Below are 19480 nucleotides of genomic sequence, written 5' to 3'. Positions count from 1 at the left end.
ATAGAGGTAAGCCGCCTTTTCTGGGAAGTTCAAGTGTGTCACAATAAATGTAAATGGTCTTAAATCTGAGGTCAAAAGGGTTTGGTTAGAATGGTTTTTACGAAGGTTTGATGTAGATGTATGTTTTTTGCAGGAGCATAACCATAGGTTAGGGTGTGAATTGCGTTTGCGGGGTTATAACCTATTTGTCAGTAATGCTTTGCAATTAAAAGGAGGGGTGGCAGTGGCTGTAAAGGAGACCAGCCCATTGCGTGTCATGGGTTGGGAGGAGGGGGGAGGGGGGAGGGTCGTGAGGGTAGATGGGCACTGGGGGGTGGGGAGAGTATGTTTCATTGGAGTTTATATGCCGGCATGCAACAATGTTAGAGTGAAAGTTGATTTTGTTCGTGATGTTTTGATGTATTATTTGCGGGGTCTACCTTCCATAACTGTTCTTGGGGGTGACTGGAACTGTGTGATTAGGTATGGGGATGTCTCACCGAGGGGGGCGGGATGTGTCTTGGGTGCGCTAAGGGATGTGTTAAGGGATGTAGGAGTTGTCGATGTGGTGGGGAGGGGGGAGTATGGGGTGGAGCACACGTTCATGCGTGGAAATTATGAGGCGAGGTTAGATAGGATATATGTAATGAAGGGGATAGGTGTGGAGAGGGTGAGAGCTTTCGATGTCGGTTTTTCGGATCATAGGGCGGTGATAGCTGATCTGCGGGTGGATGGTATAGTACGTATATATGCTGGGTATTGGAAATTGAATGTGAGGCTACTGCAGGAGGGGGATGTTGGCTCTTCCTTTGAGGAATGGTGGACACATTTCTGGGATGGCAGGGATGGTGAGATGGATTTGCTTGACTGGTGGGAGGTGAGGGCTAAGATAGGAATTGCAGAGTTTTTCAGGGCACGTGGTAGGGAACAGGCACGGTGGCGGTATGGTTTGCAAAACTATCTGGAGGGACAACTGAATGCGTTTTACGACGGGGGGGGTAGGGAAGGTATGAGAGGGGATGTGGATGGTTTAAGGTGTAGGATTGCAGAGTTACATAATGACAGGTTTAACGCAATTAGAGTTAGAGCGGGGTTAGAGGAGGTGTTAAAGGGTGATCAACCGTCAGGTTACGTTCTGCGAAAATTTAGGGAAAGGCAAATGGTGACTACCATAGCGCACATAGTGGTCGCTGCAGGGGGGGGAGGTTATGTGGAGGGTCAAGGCCTTACTAACACGGACAGCATTAGTGTTTATGCAGATTATTGGTTTAGGGAGAAATGGAGGAGGAACAGAGGTGATGCAAGTGAGAAGGTATTTGGGGATATGCAGAGTAATATTGTATTAGGACAACAGGAACAAGAAATGCTGGAGGGGAGTATTAGTGAGGAGGAGGTGGAGGAGGCGGTTTACGGGATGAGTCAGGGTAAGACGCCGGGCATAGATGGAATACCGAATGATTTTTATAGAGTTTATTGGGAGTGTATTAGGCATGGTTTAGTGGAAGTCTTGAATTATATGTGGCGCAGTGGGAGGATGGGGAAAACACAGAAAACCGGGATCGTTGTGTTAGTGCCGAAAAAGAAGGAAGGGAAAGTACTGAGTGATTATAGAGCGATATCCTTAATGTGTGCTGATTATAAAATTTATGCTAAAATTCTGGGCAATAGACTGAAGAAGGTCCTAGGATCAGTGATACATGGGGGACAGTTTGGCATTCCGGGAAGAAGTATGAGGGACGGACATAGTCACATAAGGGATTTTATTGAGGACTGCACCGGAGGGGGAATACTTGGTTTAGATTGGGCTAATGCGTATGATTGTGTGAATAGGGATTTCTTAAAAGTTTGTTTGGAACAGTTGGGTTTGGGGGAGAAGGTGGTGAGATGGGTGCAAACCTTGTATGAGGGAGCAGTTATTAGGGTACAGATTAATGGTAAGTTGGGGGACCCAGTACTGATGGAGAGAGGTTTGAGGCAGGGCTGTCCACTCTCTCAGTTATTGTTTGCCTGTGTACAGAATCCATTTTATGGGCTGGTGGATGAGGTGATGAATGAACACGGGATTAGGGGGGGTGGGCGGGGGGGGATTGTGGGGTACGTAGATGATACTACTGTGCTGGTAAGGCATGAGGAAGATCTAAGGAAAGTTGGTGGAATCATTCAGATTTTTGGGGCCGCTACGGGTATGAGAGTTAATTTAATGAAGTCGAGACTATTAGAGGTGGGGGATTGGGTGGGAGGGAGCTTGGGGGAGGGGTTGGGATGGTCAGTAGTGGACAGAATTAAGGTTTGTGGAATATGGTACATGGCGGAAGTGCAGGAGAGTAGGAAGATAAATTCGGAATTAGTTACGAGCAGGGTTTTGGGTAGGCTAGGAGGCTTAAGGGCTAGGGACGTAACATTACAGCAGAGAGTTTTAGTGGTCAACTCTCTGGTGTACAGTAAGGTGTGGGGAGTGGCTGAGGTGTTCCCTTTAAGAGCAAAAGATATTGCAGAAATCCAGAGGAAGGTTCTAAGGTATGTGTGGGGGTTTGGGAGGGCATGGTTGAGCAAGGACGTGGTGATGACGGAGAGGAGACGTGGGGGTCTTGGCCTGATGTCATTGGGTCATAGAGTAATGGCTTTATATATTAAACAAAGATATATACGGACTGGGGGGAACAGAGGTGTCAGGGTAGGTAGGGTAATGGAGGATGCACGAAGATGGTGGTGTGGAAGGGATTTGAGGTATTGTGAGGACATGTTGAGGGTTTTATTACATGTTAAACAGGTGTCCACGTTAAAGGTCAAACGAATGGTGGGTGCTGTGGTGGGCAAGGGTGTTTTACAGGGGCTTGCTGTATATCCAACATATGACTGGATAGGCATATGGAGGAAGTTTGGCTGGCTTAGAATACCAGCAAGGGTACGAGAGTTAGTATATCGGTTTCTGATGGGAATATTGGCCTCTAGGGATGTGTTGTATAAAATGGGTCTTGTGAGAGAGGACTCATGCTTGCATTGTGGGGACATCGAAACGGCTTTTCATGCGGTATATTTTTGTCCCTCTTTGGAGGGGGTGAGGTTATGGATGGTGAGAGTTATCAGACTTTTGGGGGGGGGGGGCAATGGCCATTCCTAAGGGCCTTAATGTTGGATGTAACCGGGGTGCCGGGTGATGTGGGTAGAGCCTTAATGTATGTTATGACGGATTATTTACATGTATCTTGGGGGATGAGGGAGGTTAGGGGAGAGTTGAGGATAAAAGCGTTAGCAGCGAGATTTTATAGAACTATGTGTAGGAATAGGCAAGTCTATGGGGGGAGGTGGGTAGTTAGCTTCTCGGAGGGTTACCGGAATCTCACTGTGGGGGGCCTCCTCCTCATGAACCCAGAGGGCGGGCAAAGGGTTGGTCTCCTACCGGGGGATGCATGAGGGTGAGTTGGTTTAGGCTTCTTTGTAGTGTGGATGGTGGGAGGGTTATAAATAGAGTGGAAGGGAGATGAATGAGGATTTGGAATCTATGGTTATGTTCACTGCATACAGGATAACCTTAATTAAAACCATGATGACTAAACCTTGGAAAAAAAAAAAAAAAAAAAAAAAAAAAAAAAAAAAATTATTTGTTTATATATTATCTTTTAGACTGTTTATATAAAAAAAAAAAACAGCAATGATGTACTAGTGTTTCAAATAGGGAGATAAGGTTTTCATGTCCTGTAACTAGACAGTTTTGATACCTTATGTTAGGATTTTGTTAGTTGTATGGGTTGATCCCCTCAAGGAAGGTTCCTTGATGTTGGTGAGGGGCTCTTGATTTAGGGAATTGGATCTGTGCTCCAGTTCCCCGAATTAAGCCTGAATGCCTTCCACATCCCCCCCCCAGGCGCTGTATAATCCTCCGGGTTTAGCGCTTCCCCCTTGATTATAATAATAATGTATGGGTTGATACTTGCGTATATGATGTTATGTCTTACTTGAGGGTGTTTCCTGCCCAGTGTTTATTGGGGAGTTTCATTGTGATATGTACCAATGTAATGTTTATTGTCGGCTTTGGTTTGCCTAATGTTTAAATTAATGTTCTTATAATTTTAATTTTTGTATGTTAAATAATATTTATTGTGCACTTTGTGCAAGGGGTCTAATTGTACAGAGTTGTGGGGGATTTATGTGGACACAGACATAAAATTTTGAGTTTTTGGTTTTTGCTAATTTTTTTGTTCGGTGCTGGAGCTCTCTCGCTCTTTATTATGTTAAGAGTTTCCTGCTATTTGCGGGAAGTATTATGTGGTATGTCTTTGTAATTTTATTGTAGGGTTGGGTTAGCCTTTGTTTAATTATTGTAATGTATGATTTTATCCTTCGTATGCTGCATCATATCATCTGTGTACTTTGTGCAAGGAGGTTTTACTGTACTGTATAATAGGCATGATTTGTAGGTTTAGAATTTGTTGATGTTTTTTCTGAGCAGGTGTTATCCTGTTCGTTTCATTGTTCGGTGATGGTATATTCTTTAATACAATATGAATGTAACACTTGTGGTATGCTATGGGGTTGATGGTAGGTCATTGTATTTTCAAACGGTTAATAATTGTGTTCTTTTATTTATTTATATCTTGTACTGTGTCCTTTTAAATAAAAATAAAAAAAAAAAAACATATTAAAAAAAAAAAGAATACGCCTGAAGATGCTATAAATAAATTCTTGCAAATAAGGACTTATATGGTTGAGACATCAATGTATTTCCGTGTAGTATATGGCGCCTTGCTCCTCCACTCACCGCCTGTCACCTTAAATACCCAAGAAAACCGCGTTTTTATTAGTGAATCTGTGGAGGCGACGGTAGGGGGTTTGAACCGCTACTTAATATAGCAGAGACTTGGAAACTTACTCTAAGTTGATAACCTTGAATTATTATTATTATTATTATTATTATTATTATTATTATTATTATTGCTACTACTGTCATTTCTTTTAGCGTGCGCTGTTACGTTTAATAGTCTTCAGGAGTCCTGTCACGGGTTGTCATTTTCGACTATCTGTTGGCTTATAGAACAAGTGGATGCCTTTCTCAGATCACACACTTACCGAGACATATCTAGTTATTCTAGTATAGGTTAGTCTAGCTTAACCTTACCTAAATTAGCCTTTATTTACATATAGTTAACCCCCCTGAGACGAAGTTACAATACATTGGGTAGGCATACCGTCTACACATTTCTAACTACCTCATCACTATTAAAACTAGCTAGGTTACAAGGAATACATGGGCCCACTTTGTGCTTGTGCCATCTGTTGACTACTGCCCACAGGGTGGGTATGGGATGTATAATGAAGGTATCAAAGTAACAAATATTGAAATGGGGAGTCATATCGTAGCACAGAGTTGGTGTCTTCACCCAGCTGGTCGAGCCAGAGGTTGAGATGTTTAAAAATATTCATTCTTTTTTTACATATGATGCTTATTTGTCTCAGTTAAGCAGTGTGATTGTTTTTCGTTATTATTAGTAGCGCTGTCATTGGGATATATACACCGAAAGGTGTACATTTCTGCATATATACGCCGAGTTTACTTCAATCCCTATTTAAGATATTATTCTTGATAGATGAACAGGTGACGTGCAGTCATAATGACCCTTTGAGCATTCTATAAGGTTTAAGCCCAGTTAACATTAATGGCAATATTAAGCTTTATTGCTCCTATTCAGTAATTTTGGCCGCCTCTCTCCGCTTATTGACATAATATAAAAACGCTGGCAACCTGTTGCTGCCGATTGTTTGGGTACAGTGTTGGTCAGGTGGCTGCTAGACACTCTTCTGCTTCTTAACAAGTCACGCTTGATATTCTTCCCTGTCGTCCTTGTGAAAGGTAAAGGTGAAGGATACATGACTGAACTCTCTGATTCCAGTCAAGTTTTCCAGTGTACCCATCGAGTTGTGGCTGTGGGGGTTGAGGCTTAGCTCCTTGCCCTGCCTTTTAACTGCAGACGATAGTTTCAACAGTTTCCTGCCTTATATAGGGACCCTGTCATCACTCTCTATGAAAGGTTAGGAGAGTCGAGTCTTCACAATACATGTTCGTGTATAATGTTTGTAAAATATTCTACAAGGCTTGATTGAATGTTCATTATTATACACGCAAAAAAACACATGCATGAATTTACCACTTCACATAAATATGTTATATACAATTCTAAACCATTCCCTTTGCTAAATAACAAAAAAAAAGGCACAATACCGTGACTGGAACGATACACAAATAACCCGCACATAAAAGAGAGAAGCTTACGACGACGTTTCGGTCCGTCTTGGACCATTTACAAAGTCACACTAACCAGAAGTGGAGCAGGACGGCTATATATAGGCAGGAAGAGGTGGTGGTGGTAGTACTACTACTACTACTACTACTACTACCACCACCTTTTCCTGCCTATATATAGCCGTCCTGCTCCACTTCTGGTTAGTGTGACTTTGTAAATGGTCCAAGACGGACCGAAACGTCGTAGAATGCTTCTCTCTTTTATGTGCGGGTTATTTGTGTATCATTCCCTTTGCTGGCAACAACTCCTCGACTACCGTTTCATTTTGTGTTGATACATTTATATGTAGTTACCATGGCACATTTTCACTGAGAACACTTCCATAACTATTTTTGTAACTCGTATTTTTCTGTTCCAGAATCCATTTGGTCAAATCTTAGTGTTATATACATTTTTAAAGTGCAACTACTGTACCACAGTCACATATTACAATTTAGTTTATATTGCTGAAAAAAATTACCCTTCGTATATTTGACAGCTTTGTCTTTGTGAGAGCTATGTTGTCTGGCTTTTATAATTTTGTCTACATTTGTATACCACCGTCGAATCATCCCGTTATTTACATTACGTTTCCAATTGTGGAATTATCTGGATCACCAAGGTTTGTTGGAGGACATTTAAAATGTGGAAGAGATGAGGATAGGGAACGCCTGTCCTGACAGGGTTCTGGAAGATGGGAGTAGTACGAGAGGGAATTAAGAGGATACAGGAATAGTAACACCTTGGAGGAGAGAAAATGACTGGGGGAGTATGTTGTATTGGGAGTGTCAGGGTGAGGAAGGAATATTGGCTGGGTAGTGAGTACATCAATAGGAGTGAGTGGGCGTCTAATTAGGTGTTTATGTGGAATTTGGGGGAAATTCTGTGTGCTCACTTATATGTGCTTGCAGGGATCGATTCACAGCTGTGTGTGTGTGTGTGTGTGTGTGTGTGTGTGTGTGTGTGTATGTGTGTGTGTGTGTGTGTGTGTGTGTGTGTGTGTGTGTGTGTGTGTGTGTGTGTGTGTGTGTGTGTGTGTGTGTGTGTGTGTGTGTGTGTGTGTGTGTGTGTGTGTGTGTGTTCTATAAAACTACGTATCTACTTGTGATTGTTGTTAATAAACTTACCTGGAGTTTACCTGGAGAGAGTTTCGGGGGTCAACGCCCCCGCGGCCCGGTCTGTGACCAGGCCTCCTGGTGGATCAGCGCCTGATCAACCAGGCTGTTGCTGCTGGCTGCACGCAAACCAACGTACGAGCCACAGCCCGGCTGATCAGGAACTGCCTTTAGGTGCTTGTCCAGTGCCAGCTTGAAGACTGCCAGGGGTCTGTTGGTAATCCCCCTTATGTGTGCTGGGAGGCAGTTGAACAGTCTCGGTCCCCTGACACTTATTGTATGGTCTCTTAACGTGCTAGTGACACCCCTGCTTTTCATTGGGGGGATGGTGCATCGTCTGCCAAGTCTTTTGCTTTCGTAGTGAGTGATTTTCGTGTGCAAGTTCGGTACTAGTCCCTCTAGGATTTTCCAGGTGTATATAATCATGTATCTCTCCCTCCTGCGTTCCAGGGAATACAGGTTTAGAAACCTCAAGCGCTCCCAGTAATTGAGGTGTTTTATCTCCGTTATGCGCGCCGTGAAAGTTCTCTGTACATTTTCTAGGTCGGCAATTTCACCTGCCTTGAAAGGTGCTGTTAGAGTGCAGCAATATTCCAGCCTAGATAGAACAAGTGACCTGAAGAGTGTCATCATGGGCTTGGCCTCCCTAGTTTTGAAGGTTCTCATTATCCATCCTGTCATTTTTCTAGCAGATGCGATTGATACAATGTTATGGTCCTTGAAGGTGAGATCCTCCGACATAATCACTCCCAGGTCTTTGACGTTGGTGTTTCGCTCTATTTTGTGGCCAGAATTTGTTTTGTACTCTGATGAAGATTGAAAAAAAAATATTTCTTCACCATTAGACTGGTTGACGGCTAAAATTAAATAAGACAATAAACACTGTCTAAATTCTTCTTTTTTTTCAAAATTGTAATCAACATCTTTAACAAGACAACACCAACAGCATAATCTCTGTTCCTGTATTTTTTCAATGGGCATGCCTTGTTGGTAAAGGGCTCTTGATCCAAGGGAATTGGAGATGCCCTCTCCTCGGATCAAATCTAATTACTTTTCATGAATAATATATTCCTGTCACTACAATTTGGTAATTACAAATGTAATTAAGTGTAATTAGAATCTTATCAATACAAATACACAGATTGCTGTATTAGGTACCAGGTGTTGTCACATGAGGGTGTTAGGTACCAGGTGTTGTGACATGAGGGTGTTAGGTACCAGGTTCTCTGTCTCTCATCTGAAGAGACAGAGTGAGAGACCTGCCTTGGGACTCCGCCAGACATTGTACACTTATCTTAAAATAGCAAGTGACCGCCACTCCCCCCCTCGCTACCACTAGCCAGGATGGTCCTAGCTACCACTAGCCAGGATGGTCCTAGCTACCACTAGCCAGGATGGTCCTAGCTACCACTAGCCAGGATGGTCCTAGCTACCACTAGCCAGGATGGTCCTAGCTACCACTAGCCAGGATAGCTTTGGTTGCCACTGGAAAGGATGGTTCTAGCTACTACTAGCTAGAATGGTTCTAGTTACCACTAGCCAGGAAGGCCCTGACTACCACTAACATTACAAGCCCCACTATTACTACTGCTATTATTACTAACACGTCTAGCATTACTACTGTCATTAGTAACTCTACTGCTAGCACCGCTGTTAGTACTAGCATCACTAGTAGCCCCATTATTACTACTGCTACTACCATCACTACTGCCATAACCACAATCATCACCTGTAAACAGGTGTAAATAGTGTAAACGAAGGTGTGAGAGGGACGAGTGTAAATCAACGCGTCTGTGTAAACAGATATATGGGGAGTAAATAATTGTAAGGGCGTAGACGTTTCATTGTAAACAGACGTGATATTATAAATACACGTGACGTTGTAAACACAGACGTGATACTGTAAACACAGACGTTGCATTATAAACACAGACGTGGCATTACAAACAGACGTGAAATTGTAAACACAGATGTTTCATTGTAAACACAGACGTGACATTGTAAACAAAGACGTGAATTTTCGCAAATTTTATTTGGCAAAACTATCGTTGCTTTATATACCAGGTACACAAGATCTGTTTAAAAAAACATGCCATTTACTTCACGTACTAAGTAAGAAGAAAAAATTATTCTTAATGGTAGGTTAGGTTAGGTTTGTCAGGAAACAGGACAAGTGTTTCCTGACGCGGGTCTCAGTCATATGATGACCCGCAGCTGGAGCTTTTGGTCATCTGAGTGAGGCCTTCCACTGGCTTACTCATCCACCCCTTTAAATTATTATAATCGTGGGGGGACGCTAAACCCGTAGGATTATACAGTGCATGTGGGGGGGATGGAAGGTATTCAGGCTCAATTGAAGGAACTGGAGCACAGATCCAATTCCCTATATCAAGAGCCCCTCACCAGCGTCAAGGAACCTCCCTTGAGGGACCACCCCTTTACAAAATCATGGTCTTAATGATTGATTTATCAGGCTAGGTTTTATGGGCTAGGTTAATTAAACAGTAATCAACTTATTGCAAATAACCTAGATAAAATAAATAGGGAGAAGTATAACATTGTGTGTAATACTGCAGAGTGGCGAGGTTCATTAAAAACCAAACCAAGCGATTGTATCAATCGCATCTGCCAGAAAAATGACAGGATGGATAATGAGAACCTTCAAAACTAGGGATGCCAAGCCCATGATGACACTCTTCAGGTCACTTGTTCTGTCTAGGCTGGAATATTGCTGCACACTAACAGCACCTTTCAAGGCAGGTGAAATTGCTGACCTAGAAAATGTACAGAGAACCTTCACGGCGCGAATAACGGAGATAAAACACCTCAATTACTGGGAGCGCTTGAGGTTCCTAAACCTGTATTCCCTGGAACGCAGGCGGGAGAGATACATGATTATATACACCTGGAAAATCCTAGAGGGACTAGTACCGAACTTGCACACGAAAATCACTCACTACGAAAGCAAAAGACTTGGCAGACGATGCAACATCCCCCCAATGAAAAGCAGGGGTGTCACTAGCACGTTAAGAGACCATACAATAAGTGTCAGGGGCCCGAGACTTTTCAACTGCCTCCCAGCATACATAAGGGGAAATACCAACAGACCCCTGGCAGTCGGTTCCTGATCAGCCGGGCTGTGGCTCGTACGTTGGTTTGCGTGCAGCCAGCAGTAACAGCCTGGTTGATCAGGCTCTGATCCACCATGAGGCCTGGTCACAGACCGGGCCAGGGGGGCGTTGACCCCCGGAACTCTCTCCAGGTAAACTCCAGGTACCTAGAGTGATTAACTCTCTCTCTCTCTCTCTCTCTCTCTCTCTCTCTCTCTCTCTCTCTCTCTCTCTCTCTCTCTCTCTCTCTGTCCTCCCCTTCCGTATCATTGTTCTGTCTCTCATAAGTGAGGTGGTGAATGGTGGTAGATGTAGATAGTAGTAGGGATGGTGGTAGGTGGTGGCAGCTGCACAATGATGAGACATCCTCCTCCTCCTCCTCCTCCTCCTCCTCCTCCTGCTGCTGCTGCTGCTGCTGCTGGTGCTGCTGGTGCTGGTGCTGCTGCTGCTGCTGCTGCTGCTGCTGCTGCTGCTGCTGCTGCTGCTGCTGCTGCTGCTGCTGCTGCTGCTGCTGCTGCTGCTGCTGCTGCTATAAACAACAGCGTAAAGCTAAAAATTCTCGATTAAATAAACCGTGCTTGGCAGCTACCTCAGGCAAAAAATGAAATGAACCAGGAAAAGTAATTCGCTTCTTGAGTTTTCTTCTCCGTTTAACTATTTGGTTTAAAAGCTACCGACTAAATGAGGACCATTAATGCTGCGTGTCATATGTACTCCACCAGTCAGGGTGTTTACTGTGTATGCTAATACACACAGACACACACTCTCTCACACACACACACACACACACACACACACACACACACACACACCCACAGACACACACCCACAGACACACAGACACACACCCACAGACACACACCCACAGACACACACCCACAGACACACACCCACAGACACACACCCACAGACACACACCCACAGACACACACCCACAGACACACACCCACAGACACACCCACAGACACACCCACAGACACACCCACAGACACACACCCACAGACACACACCCACAGACACACACACACAGGTATATAATATATATATATACATATATATACATTATATATATATATATTATTTTTTTATTATCACACTGGCCGATTCCCACCAAGGCAGGGTGGCCCGAAAAAGAAAAACTTTCACCATCATTCACTCCATCACTGTCTTGCCAGAAGGGTGCTTTACACTACAGTTTTTAAACTGCAACATTAACACCCCTCCTTCAGAGTGCAGGCACTGTACTTCCCATCTCCAGGACTCAAGTCCGGCCTGCCGTTTCTAAAGTCCCTGAATCCCTTCATAAATGTTAATATATATATATATATATATATATATATATATATATATATATATATATATATATATATATATATATATATATATATATATATATATATATATATATATATAAATGTTACTATATATATATATATATATATATATATATATATATATATATATATATATATATATATATATATATATATATATATATATATGAGCAAAGTAACATATATATATATATATATATATATATATATATATATATATATATATATATATATATATATATATATATATATATATATATATACATGTATATATATATATCCTTCCAAATTTTTAGCTAGAAATAATGTCTTCTGTAGAGTCTACAGAAGCTACCACATTATTATAAAATTCTTGGGGAAGCGCTAAATCCGTATGGACCATGCAGTGTCTGGGGAATAAGAGGCATTTGAGTTTGATCGATGGAAGTGGTGGGTAGCTCCAATTCCGTGGTTCAAGAGCCCTTCGCCAGCATCAAGGAACCAACCATGAAGGCAGCATGACCATCGTCTACCCACAATACCCCTGTATACCCCTTGTGGCTTAGCGCTTCTTTTTTGTTATAATAATACCCACAATACCCACCAACTATTATTTTTTTCAAACTTTTTTTTTTTTTTTTGGGCAACTCGGGAAAAACAGGTGTGTTTTTTGTCAAGTAAAATGACACGTAACACAAAGCAAGCCTTCATTTTGAGACGTTTCGCTCATCCTGAGCGAAACATCTCTTTAAAACTATTTGTCGGCATTTACCACGAAAGAAAATTTTTGCTTTGATAAAACGTTAATATTATCAGGATAAAACATGTAAAATATTTCTACTCAAAACAGATCATTATTTACGAGTACAAAGTTGTAACATTAATTTACGAGTACAAAGTTGTAACATTAATTTACGAGTACAAAGTTGTAACATTAATTTACGAGTACAAAGTTGTAACATTAATTTACGAGTACAAAGTTGTAACATTAATTTACGAGTACAGAGTTGTAACATTAATTTACGAGTACAGAGTTGTAACATTAATTTACGAGTACAAAGTTGTAACATTAATTTACGAGTACAAAGTTGTAACATTAATTTACGAGTACAAAGTTGTAACATTAATTTACGAGTACAAAGTTGTAACATTAATTTACGAGTACAAAGTTGTAACATTAATTTACGAGTACAAAGTTGTAACATTAATTTACGAGTACAAAGTTGTAACATTAATTTACGAGTACAAAGTTGTAACATTAATTTACGAGTACAAAGTTGTAACATTAATTTACGAGTACAGAGTTGTAACATTAATTTACGAGTACAAAGTTGTAACATTAATTTACGAGTACAAAGTTGTAACATTAATTTACGAGTACAAAGTTGTAACATTAATTTACGAGTACAGAGTTGTAACATTAATTTACGAGTACAAAGTTGTAACATTAATTTACGAGTACAAAGTTGTAACATTAATTTACGAGTACAAAGTTGTAACATTAATTTACGAGTACAAAGTTGTAACATTAATTTACGAGTACAGAGTTGTAACATTAATTTACGAGTACAGAGTTATAACATTAATTTACGAGTACAAAGTTGTAACATTAATTTACGAGTACAAAGTTGTAACATTAATTTACGAGTACAGAGTTGTAACATTAATTTACGAGTACAAAGTTGTAACATTAATTTACGAGTACAAAGTTGTAACATTAATTTACGAGTACAAAGTTGTAACATTAATTTACGAGTACAAAGTTGTAACATTAATTTACGAGTACAAAGTTGTAACATTAAAATTACGAGTACAGAGTTGTAACGTTAAAATTAAACAATATGTATTCTCTTATTTTAGGGATGAAAGTCAGCCTTAATTACTCCTGGTGTTAACGACTCCTAGTGTTAACGACTCCTAGTGTTAACGACTAATATTAACGACTCCTAGTGTTAACGACTAATGTTAACGACTCCTAGTGTTAATGACTAATGTTAACGACTCCTAGTGTTAATGACTAATGTTAACGACTCCTAGTGTTAATGACTAATGTTAACGACTCCTAGTGTTAACGACTAATGTTAACGACTCGTAGTGTTAATGACTAATGTTAACGACTCCTAGTGTTAACGACTAATGTTAACGACTCCTAGTGTTAATGACTAATGTTAACGACTCCTAGTGTTAATGACTAATGTTAACGACTCCTAGTGTTAATGACTAATGTTAACGACTCCTAGTGTTAACGACTAATGTTAACGACTCGTAGTGTTAATGACTAATGTTAACGACTCCTAATGTTAATGACTCCGGTGTTGATATTTTAAATCTCATTAACCAACTTAACGCTATACATTATATAAATAGGAGAACGCTAAACCCATAGGGGGTCATACAGCTTTGATTCTAGGAAGAGGATTATTATATTTGTAGGGAGCACTAAACCTTTAAGGATCACATACCACCTGGGGAATGGGAAGTAAAGAGAATTGATCACAGGAAGATGTGTTGCTGGGGTTCCTGGGAGCTACCGGATCAAGAGCCGCTCACCGGCGTCAAGGCACCTCTCGAGAGGACAATAATGATATAGGATGAATGACACTGTAGCACCTTACCTTGCACTCTCAGTGGTCGGTTGTAGCACTTTGCACTCTCAGTGGTCGGTTGTAGCACTTTAGCTTGCACTCTCAGTAGTCGGTTGTAGCACTTTAGCTTGCACTCTCAGTGGTCGGTTGTAGCACCTTACCTTGCACTCTCAGTGGTCGGTTGTAGTACTTTACCTTGCACTCTCAGTAGTCGGTTGTAGCACTTTACCTTGCACTCTCAGTAGTCGGTTGTAGCACTTTACCTTGCACTCTCAGTAGTCGGTTGTAGCACTTTACCTTGCACTCTCAATGGTCGGTTGTAGCACTTTACCTTGCACTCTCAATGGTCGGTTGTAGCACTTTACCTTGCACTCTCAGTGGTCGGTTGTAGCACTTTGCACTCTCAGTGGTCGGCTGTAGCACTTTACCTTGCACTCTCAATGGTCGGTTGTAGCACTTTACCTTGCACTTTCAGTGGTCGGTTGTAGCACTTTGCACTCTCAGTGGTCGGTTGTAGCACTTTACCTTGCACTCTCAGTGGTCGGTTGTAGCACTTTACCTTGCACTCTCAGTGGTCGGTTGTAGCACTTTACCTTGCACTTTCAGTAGTCGGTTGTAGCACTTTACCTTGCACTCTCAGTAGTCGGTTGTAGCACTTTACCTTGCACTCTCAGTGGTCGGTTGTAGCACTTTACCTTGCACTCTCAGTGGTCGGTTGTAGCACTTCTCCTTGCACTCTCAGTGGTCGGTTGTAGCACTTTACCTTGCACTCTCAGTGGTCGGTTGTAGCACTTTACCTTGCACTCTCAGTGGTCGGTTGTAGCACTTTGCACTCTCAGTGGTCGATTGTAGTACTTTACCTTGCACTCTCAGTAGTCGGTTGTAGCACTTTACCTTGCACTCTCAGTGGTCGGTTGTAGCACTTTACCTTGCACTCTCAGTGGTCGGTTGTAGCACTTTACCTTGCACTCTCAGTGGTCGGTTGTAGCACTTTACCTTGCACTCTCAGTAGTCGGTTGTAGCACTTTACCTTGCACTTTCAGTGGTCGGTTGTAGCACTTTACCTTGCACTTTCAGTGGTCGGTTGTAGCACTTTACCTTGCACTTTCAGTGGTCGGTTGTAGCACTTTACCTTGCACTCTCAGTGGTCGGTTGTAGCACTTTACCTTGCACTCTCAGTAGTCGGTTGTAGCACTTTACCTTGCACTCTCAGTGGTCGGTTGTAGCACTTTACCTTGCACTCTCAGTAGTCGGTTGTAGCACTTTACCTTGCACTTTCAGTGGTTGGTTGTAGCACTTTACCTTGCACTCTCAGTGGTCGGTTGTAGCACTTTACCTTGCACTCTCAGTGGTCGGTTGTAGCACTTTACCTTGCACTCTCAGTGGTCGGTTGTAGCACTTTACCTTGCAATCTCAGTAGTCGGTTGTAGCACTTTACCTTGCACTCTCAGTGGTCGGTTGTAGCACTTTATCTTGCAATCTCAGTAGTCGGTTGTAGCACTTTACCTTGCACTCTCAGTGGTCGGTTGTAGCACTTTGCACTCTCAGTGGTCGGTTGTAGCACTTTACCTTGCACTCTCAGTAGTCGGTTGTAGCACTTTACCTTGCACTTTCAGTAGTCGGTTGTAGCACTTTACCTTGCACTCTCAGTAGTCGGTTGTAGCACTTTACCTAGCACTCTCAGTGGTCGGTTGTAGCACTTTACCTTGCACTCTCAGTGGTCGGTTGTAGCACTTCTCCTTGCACTCTCAGTGGTCGGTTGTAGCACTTTACCTTGCACTCTCAGTGGTCGGTTGTAGCACTTTGCACTCTCAGTGGTCGGTTGTAGCACTTTACCTTGCACTCTCAGTAGTCGGTTGTAGCACTTTACCTTGCACTTTCAGTAGTCTGTTGTAGCACTTTACCTTGCACTCTCAGTAGTCGGTTGTAGCACTTTACCTAGCACTCTCAGTGGTCGGTTGTAGCACTTTACCTTGCACTCTCAGTGGTCGGTTGTAGCACTTCTCCTTGCACTCTCAGTGGTCGGTTGTAGCACTTTACCTTGCACTCTCAGTGGTCGGTTGTAGCACTTTACCTTGCACTCTCAGTGGTCGGTTGTAGCACTTTGCACTCTCAGTGGTCGATTGTAGTACTTTACCTTGCACTCTCAGTAGTCGGTTGTAGCACTTTACCTTGCACTCTCAGTGGTCGGTTGTAGCACTTTACCTTGCACTCTCAGTGGTCGGTTGTAGCACTTTACCTTGCACTCTCAGTAGTCGGTTGTAGCACTTTACCTTGCACTTTCAGTGGTCGGTTGTAGCACTTTACCTTGCACTTTCAGTGGTCGGTTGTAGCACTTTACCTTGCACTCTCACTGGTCGGTTGTAGCACTTTACCTTGCACTTTCAGTGGTCGGTTGTAGCACTTTACCTTGCACTCTCAGTGGTCGGTTGGAGCACTTTACCTTGCACTCTCAGTGGTCGATTGTAGTACTTTACCTTGCACTCTCAGTGGTCGGTTGTAGCACTTTACCTTGCACTCTCAATGGTCGGTTGTAGCACTTTTACCTTGCACTCTCAGTGGTCGGTTGTAGCACTTTACCTTGCACTCTGTGGTCGGTTGTAGCACTTTACCTTGCACTCTCAATGGTCGGTTGTAGCACTTTACCTTGCACTCTCAGTGGTCGGTTGTAGCACTTTACCTTGCACTCTCAGTGGTCGGTTGTAGCACTTTACCTTGCACTCTCAGTGGTCGGTTGTAGCACTTTACCTTGCACTCTCAGTGGTCGGTTGTAGCACTTTACCTTGCACTCTCAGTAGTCGGTTGTAGCACTTCTCCTTGCACTCTCAGTAGTCGGTTGTAGCACTTTACCTTGCACTCTCAGTGGTCGGTTGTAGCACTTTACCTTGCACTCTCAGTGGTCGGTTGTAGCACTTTACCTTGCACTCTCAGTGGTCGGTTGTAGCACTTTACCTTGCACTCTCAGTGGTCGGTTGTAACACTTTACCTTGCACTCTCAGTGGTCGGTTGTAGCACTTTACCTTGCACTCTCAGTGGTCGGTTGTAGCACTTTACCTTGCACTCTCAGTGGTCGGTTGTAGCACTTTACCTTGCACTCTCAGTGGTCGGTTGTAGCACTTTACCTTGCACTCTCAGTGGTCGGTTGTAACAATTTACCACCCTTCAAGGGAGGTTCCTGGACGCTGGTGAGGGGCTCTTGATCTAGGGAATTGGATCTGTGCTCCTCCTGTTCCCTGAATTGAGCCTGAATACCTTCCACCCCTCCCCAAATGAGCTGTATAATCCTACAGGTTTAGCGCTCCCCCATAATTATAATTTACCTTGTGCTCCCAGCCTCCCTCGTACGTTTACCCTCTTTAACCGGTCAAGAGAAGTGCGTTAGTGTTGATCAAGGTCTCTTGTGCTAAGAAATTTAAGCTACCCTCCCCTTCCTGGAATAAAATCCTATGACCTGTTCCCCAGCCACTATACTGTCGTTATTGTTCCATAACGCATATAGCTGTTATATATACACACACACACACACACACACACACACACACACACACACACACACACACACACACACACACACACACACACACACACACACACACAAATGTGTAAGTAAATAGTCTCCATTTATTTATGTATTATCAACGGTTCGGTTTAATATTTTATGTTTTTGCTAGGATTAAAGTACCATCAGCAGTGACCAGTGGAGAGTGAATAACCACTTACACAGAAATATGAAATAAGGGTAAGAGAGGGAGAGATCTATATTTTTCGACCTCAGTGACCCTTTTTCAGCTTGTAAACGATATTTTAAAAAAACATCTCTTAAACTAAAAGTGTTAGAAGTCCTGGAAAACGACCCCAGCGATCTGGCCTGTTGGTCACATGACCAAAAATTCCGCTAAATGTATTTTCCATATTACTGAGACCTGAGCAGGAAGAAATTTTACCATTACTCATGACAAATAAAATATCACCTTCATCAAATGTTCATCTCTCTTGTTCTTGAAATAAGCTCTCAGAGTATAATTTACATAACACACTTGATATATTGAAAGTTACAGCCCGCTCCCACCCTCCAGTATTTTCACACCCACAAAGAGCCTACGACAGGATGGTGCTCACCACGGTCATGATGGCAGGCGAGGTGAAGGAGCAAGATGAAGACGGAAACTGTGGAGGCGCCCTTAAGGAAATGTCTGTCAGGATTGAAGGGTTGAGCCCTTAGAAGCAGCAAGGGTCAGCAGGGTATGGTTGCAGGGCATTGTAGCAGGATATGATTGCAGCGTCAGCAGGCCATTTTTGCAGCCTCAGTAGGACATTCTTGTTAGTATCGTCGCCTGGCTTGGTCACATTATTTCTCCACTCAACCTTCAGAGGCTGCAGACGGAAGTAGGAATCCTTGGTGTGGGCGTGGGGCAGCTGGTATGGGCGTGGAGCAGCTGGTGTGGGTGTGGGAAGGTGGTACACACACGAGCACAAGCCATGGGCACACTGCCTGCCCCAGCCTGCCCATCCTGCCGGCACACACACACGCGTATTGTGTATATTTAGCCTCTCTCTGGGGTGCCCGCCCCCTCCCATGTGGACTGGCCACTCCCTCCCATGTTGCCTGGTTATCCCTCTTATGTGTCCTGGCTGCCCCATTCCATGTGACCGAACTCTCTCGTGACCCCACTAACCTAGTCCCTTTTCACCTAGCATTAAACAGGTACCAAGGGATTAAGCCGAGTGTTGTGGATCACATCCTACGAATACATCAAACTGAGATGAGCTAATAACCAATGATGAGATGATAACTAACGAGTCTTCATCTCAGACTGAGAGTCCTCGATACTAGAGATAACTTAGCCATTGACCTACTAGTCACTGTTGAAGGAAAAAACGTTTGTAATGTATTGCAGTCAGAAATCTTACACGTCTCTTCCCTCTTACAAAACAGTTTCCCAATAAACCTGTTTTATATTTTCTTGTGACACGAGTGACAAATACTTGTTTTTGTACTGCGTAGAAACTGATACAAGGATACACTAGGATATTCAAGATTATTATTTTCATGGAGACGTTATTTAAATACATATAATCCAAAGACACTTTAACCAAAGA

General features: G+C 42.7%; 1 protein-coding gene across 2 annotated transcripts in view; it reads right to left on the bottom strand.

The window, feature by feature from the left end:
- LOC128700721 (uncharacterized) overlaps positions 1–18889 on the bottom strand; it is a 66085-nt gene extending 47196 nt beyond the window's left edge. The window contains exon 1 of one of the 2 annotated variants that reach the window (XM_070097265.1): positions 18500–18889. In XM_070097265.1, coding sequence (XP_069953366.1) covers positions 18500–18508 — 9 coding nt within the window. In that variant the 5' untranslated portion in view covers positions 18509–18889. The remainder of the gene's footprint in view (positions 1–18499) is intronic. The other variant, XM_070097266.1, reaches the window with a different exon arrangement.
- Positions 18890–19480: the final 591 nt, after the last annotated feature.

The sequence above is a fragment of the Cherax quadricarinatus genome, chromosome 56, assembly GCF_038502225.1.
Source record: "Cherax quadricarinatus isolate ZL_2023a chromosome 56, ASM3850222v1, whole genome shotgun sequence".
Taxonomy (NCBI): domain Eukaryota; kingdom Metazoa; phylum Arthropoda; class Malacostraca; order Decapoda; family Parastacidae; genus Cherax; species Cherax quadricarinatus.
Note: the sequence above shows the minus strand (reverse complement) of the source record. Positions and strands in the feature narration are given on the sequence as shown.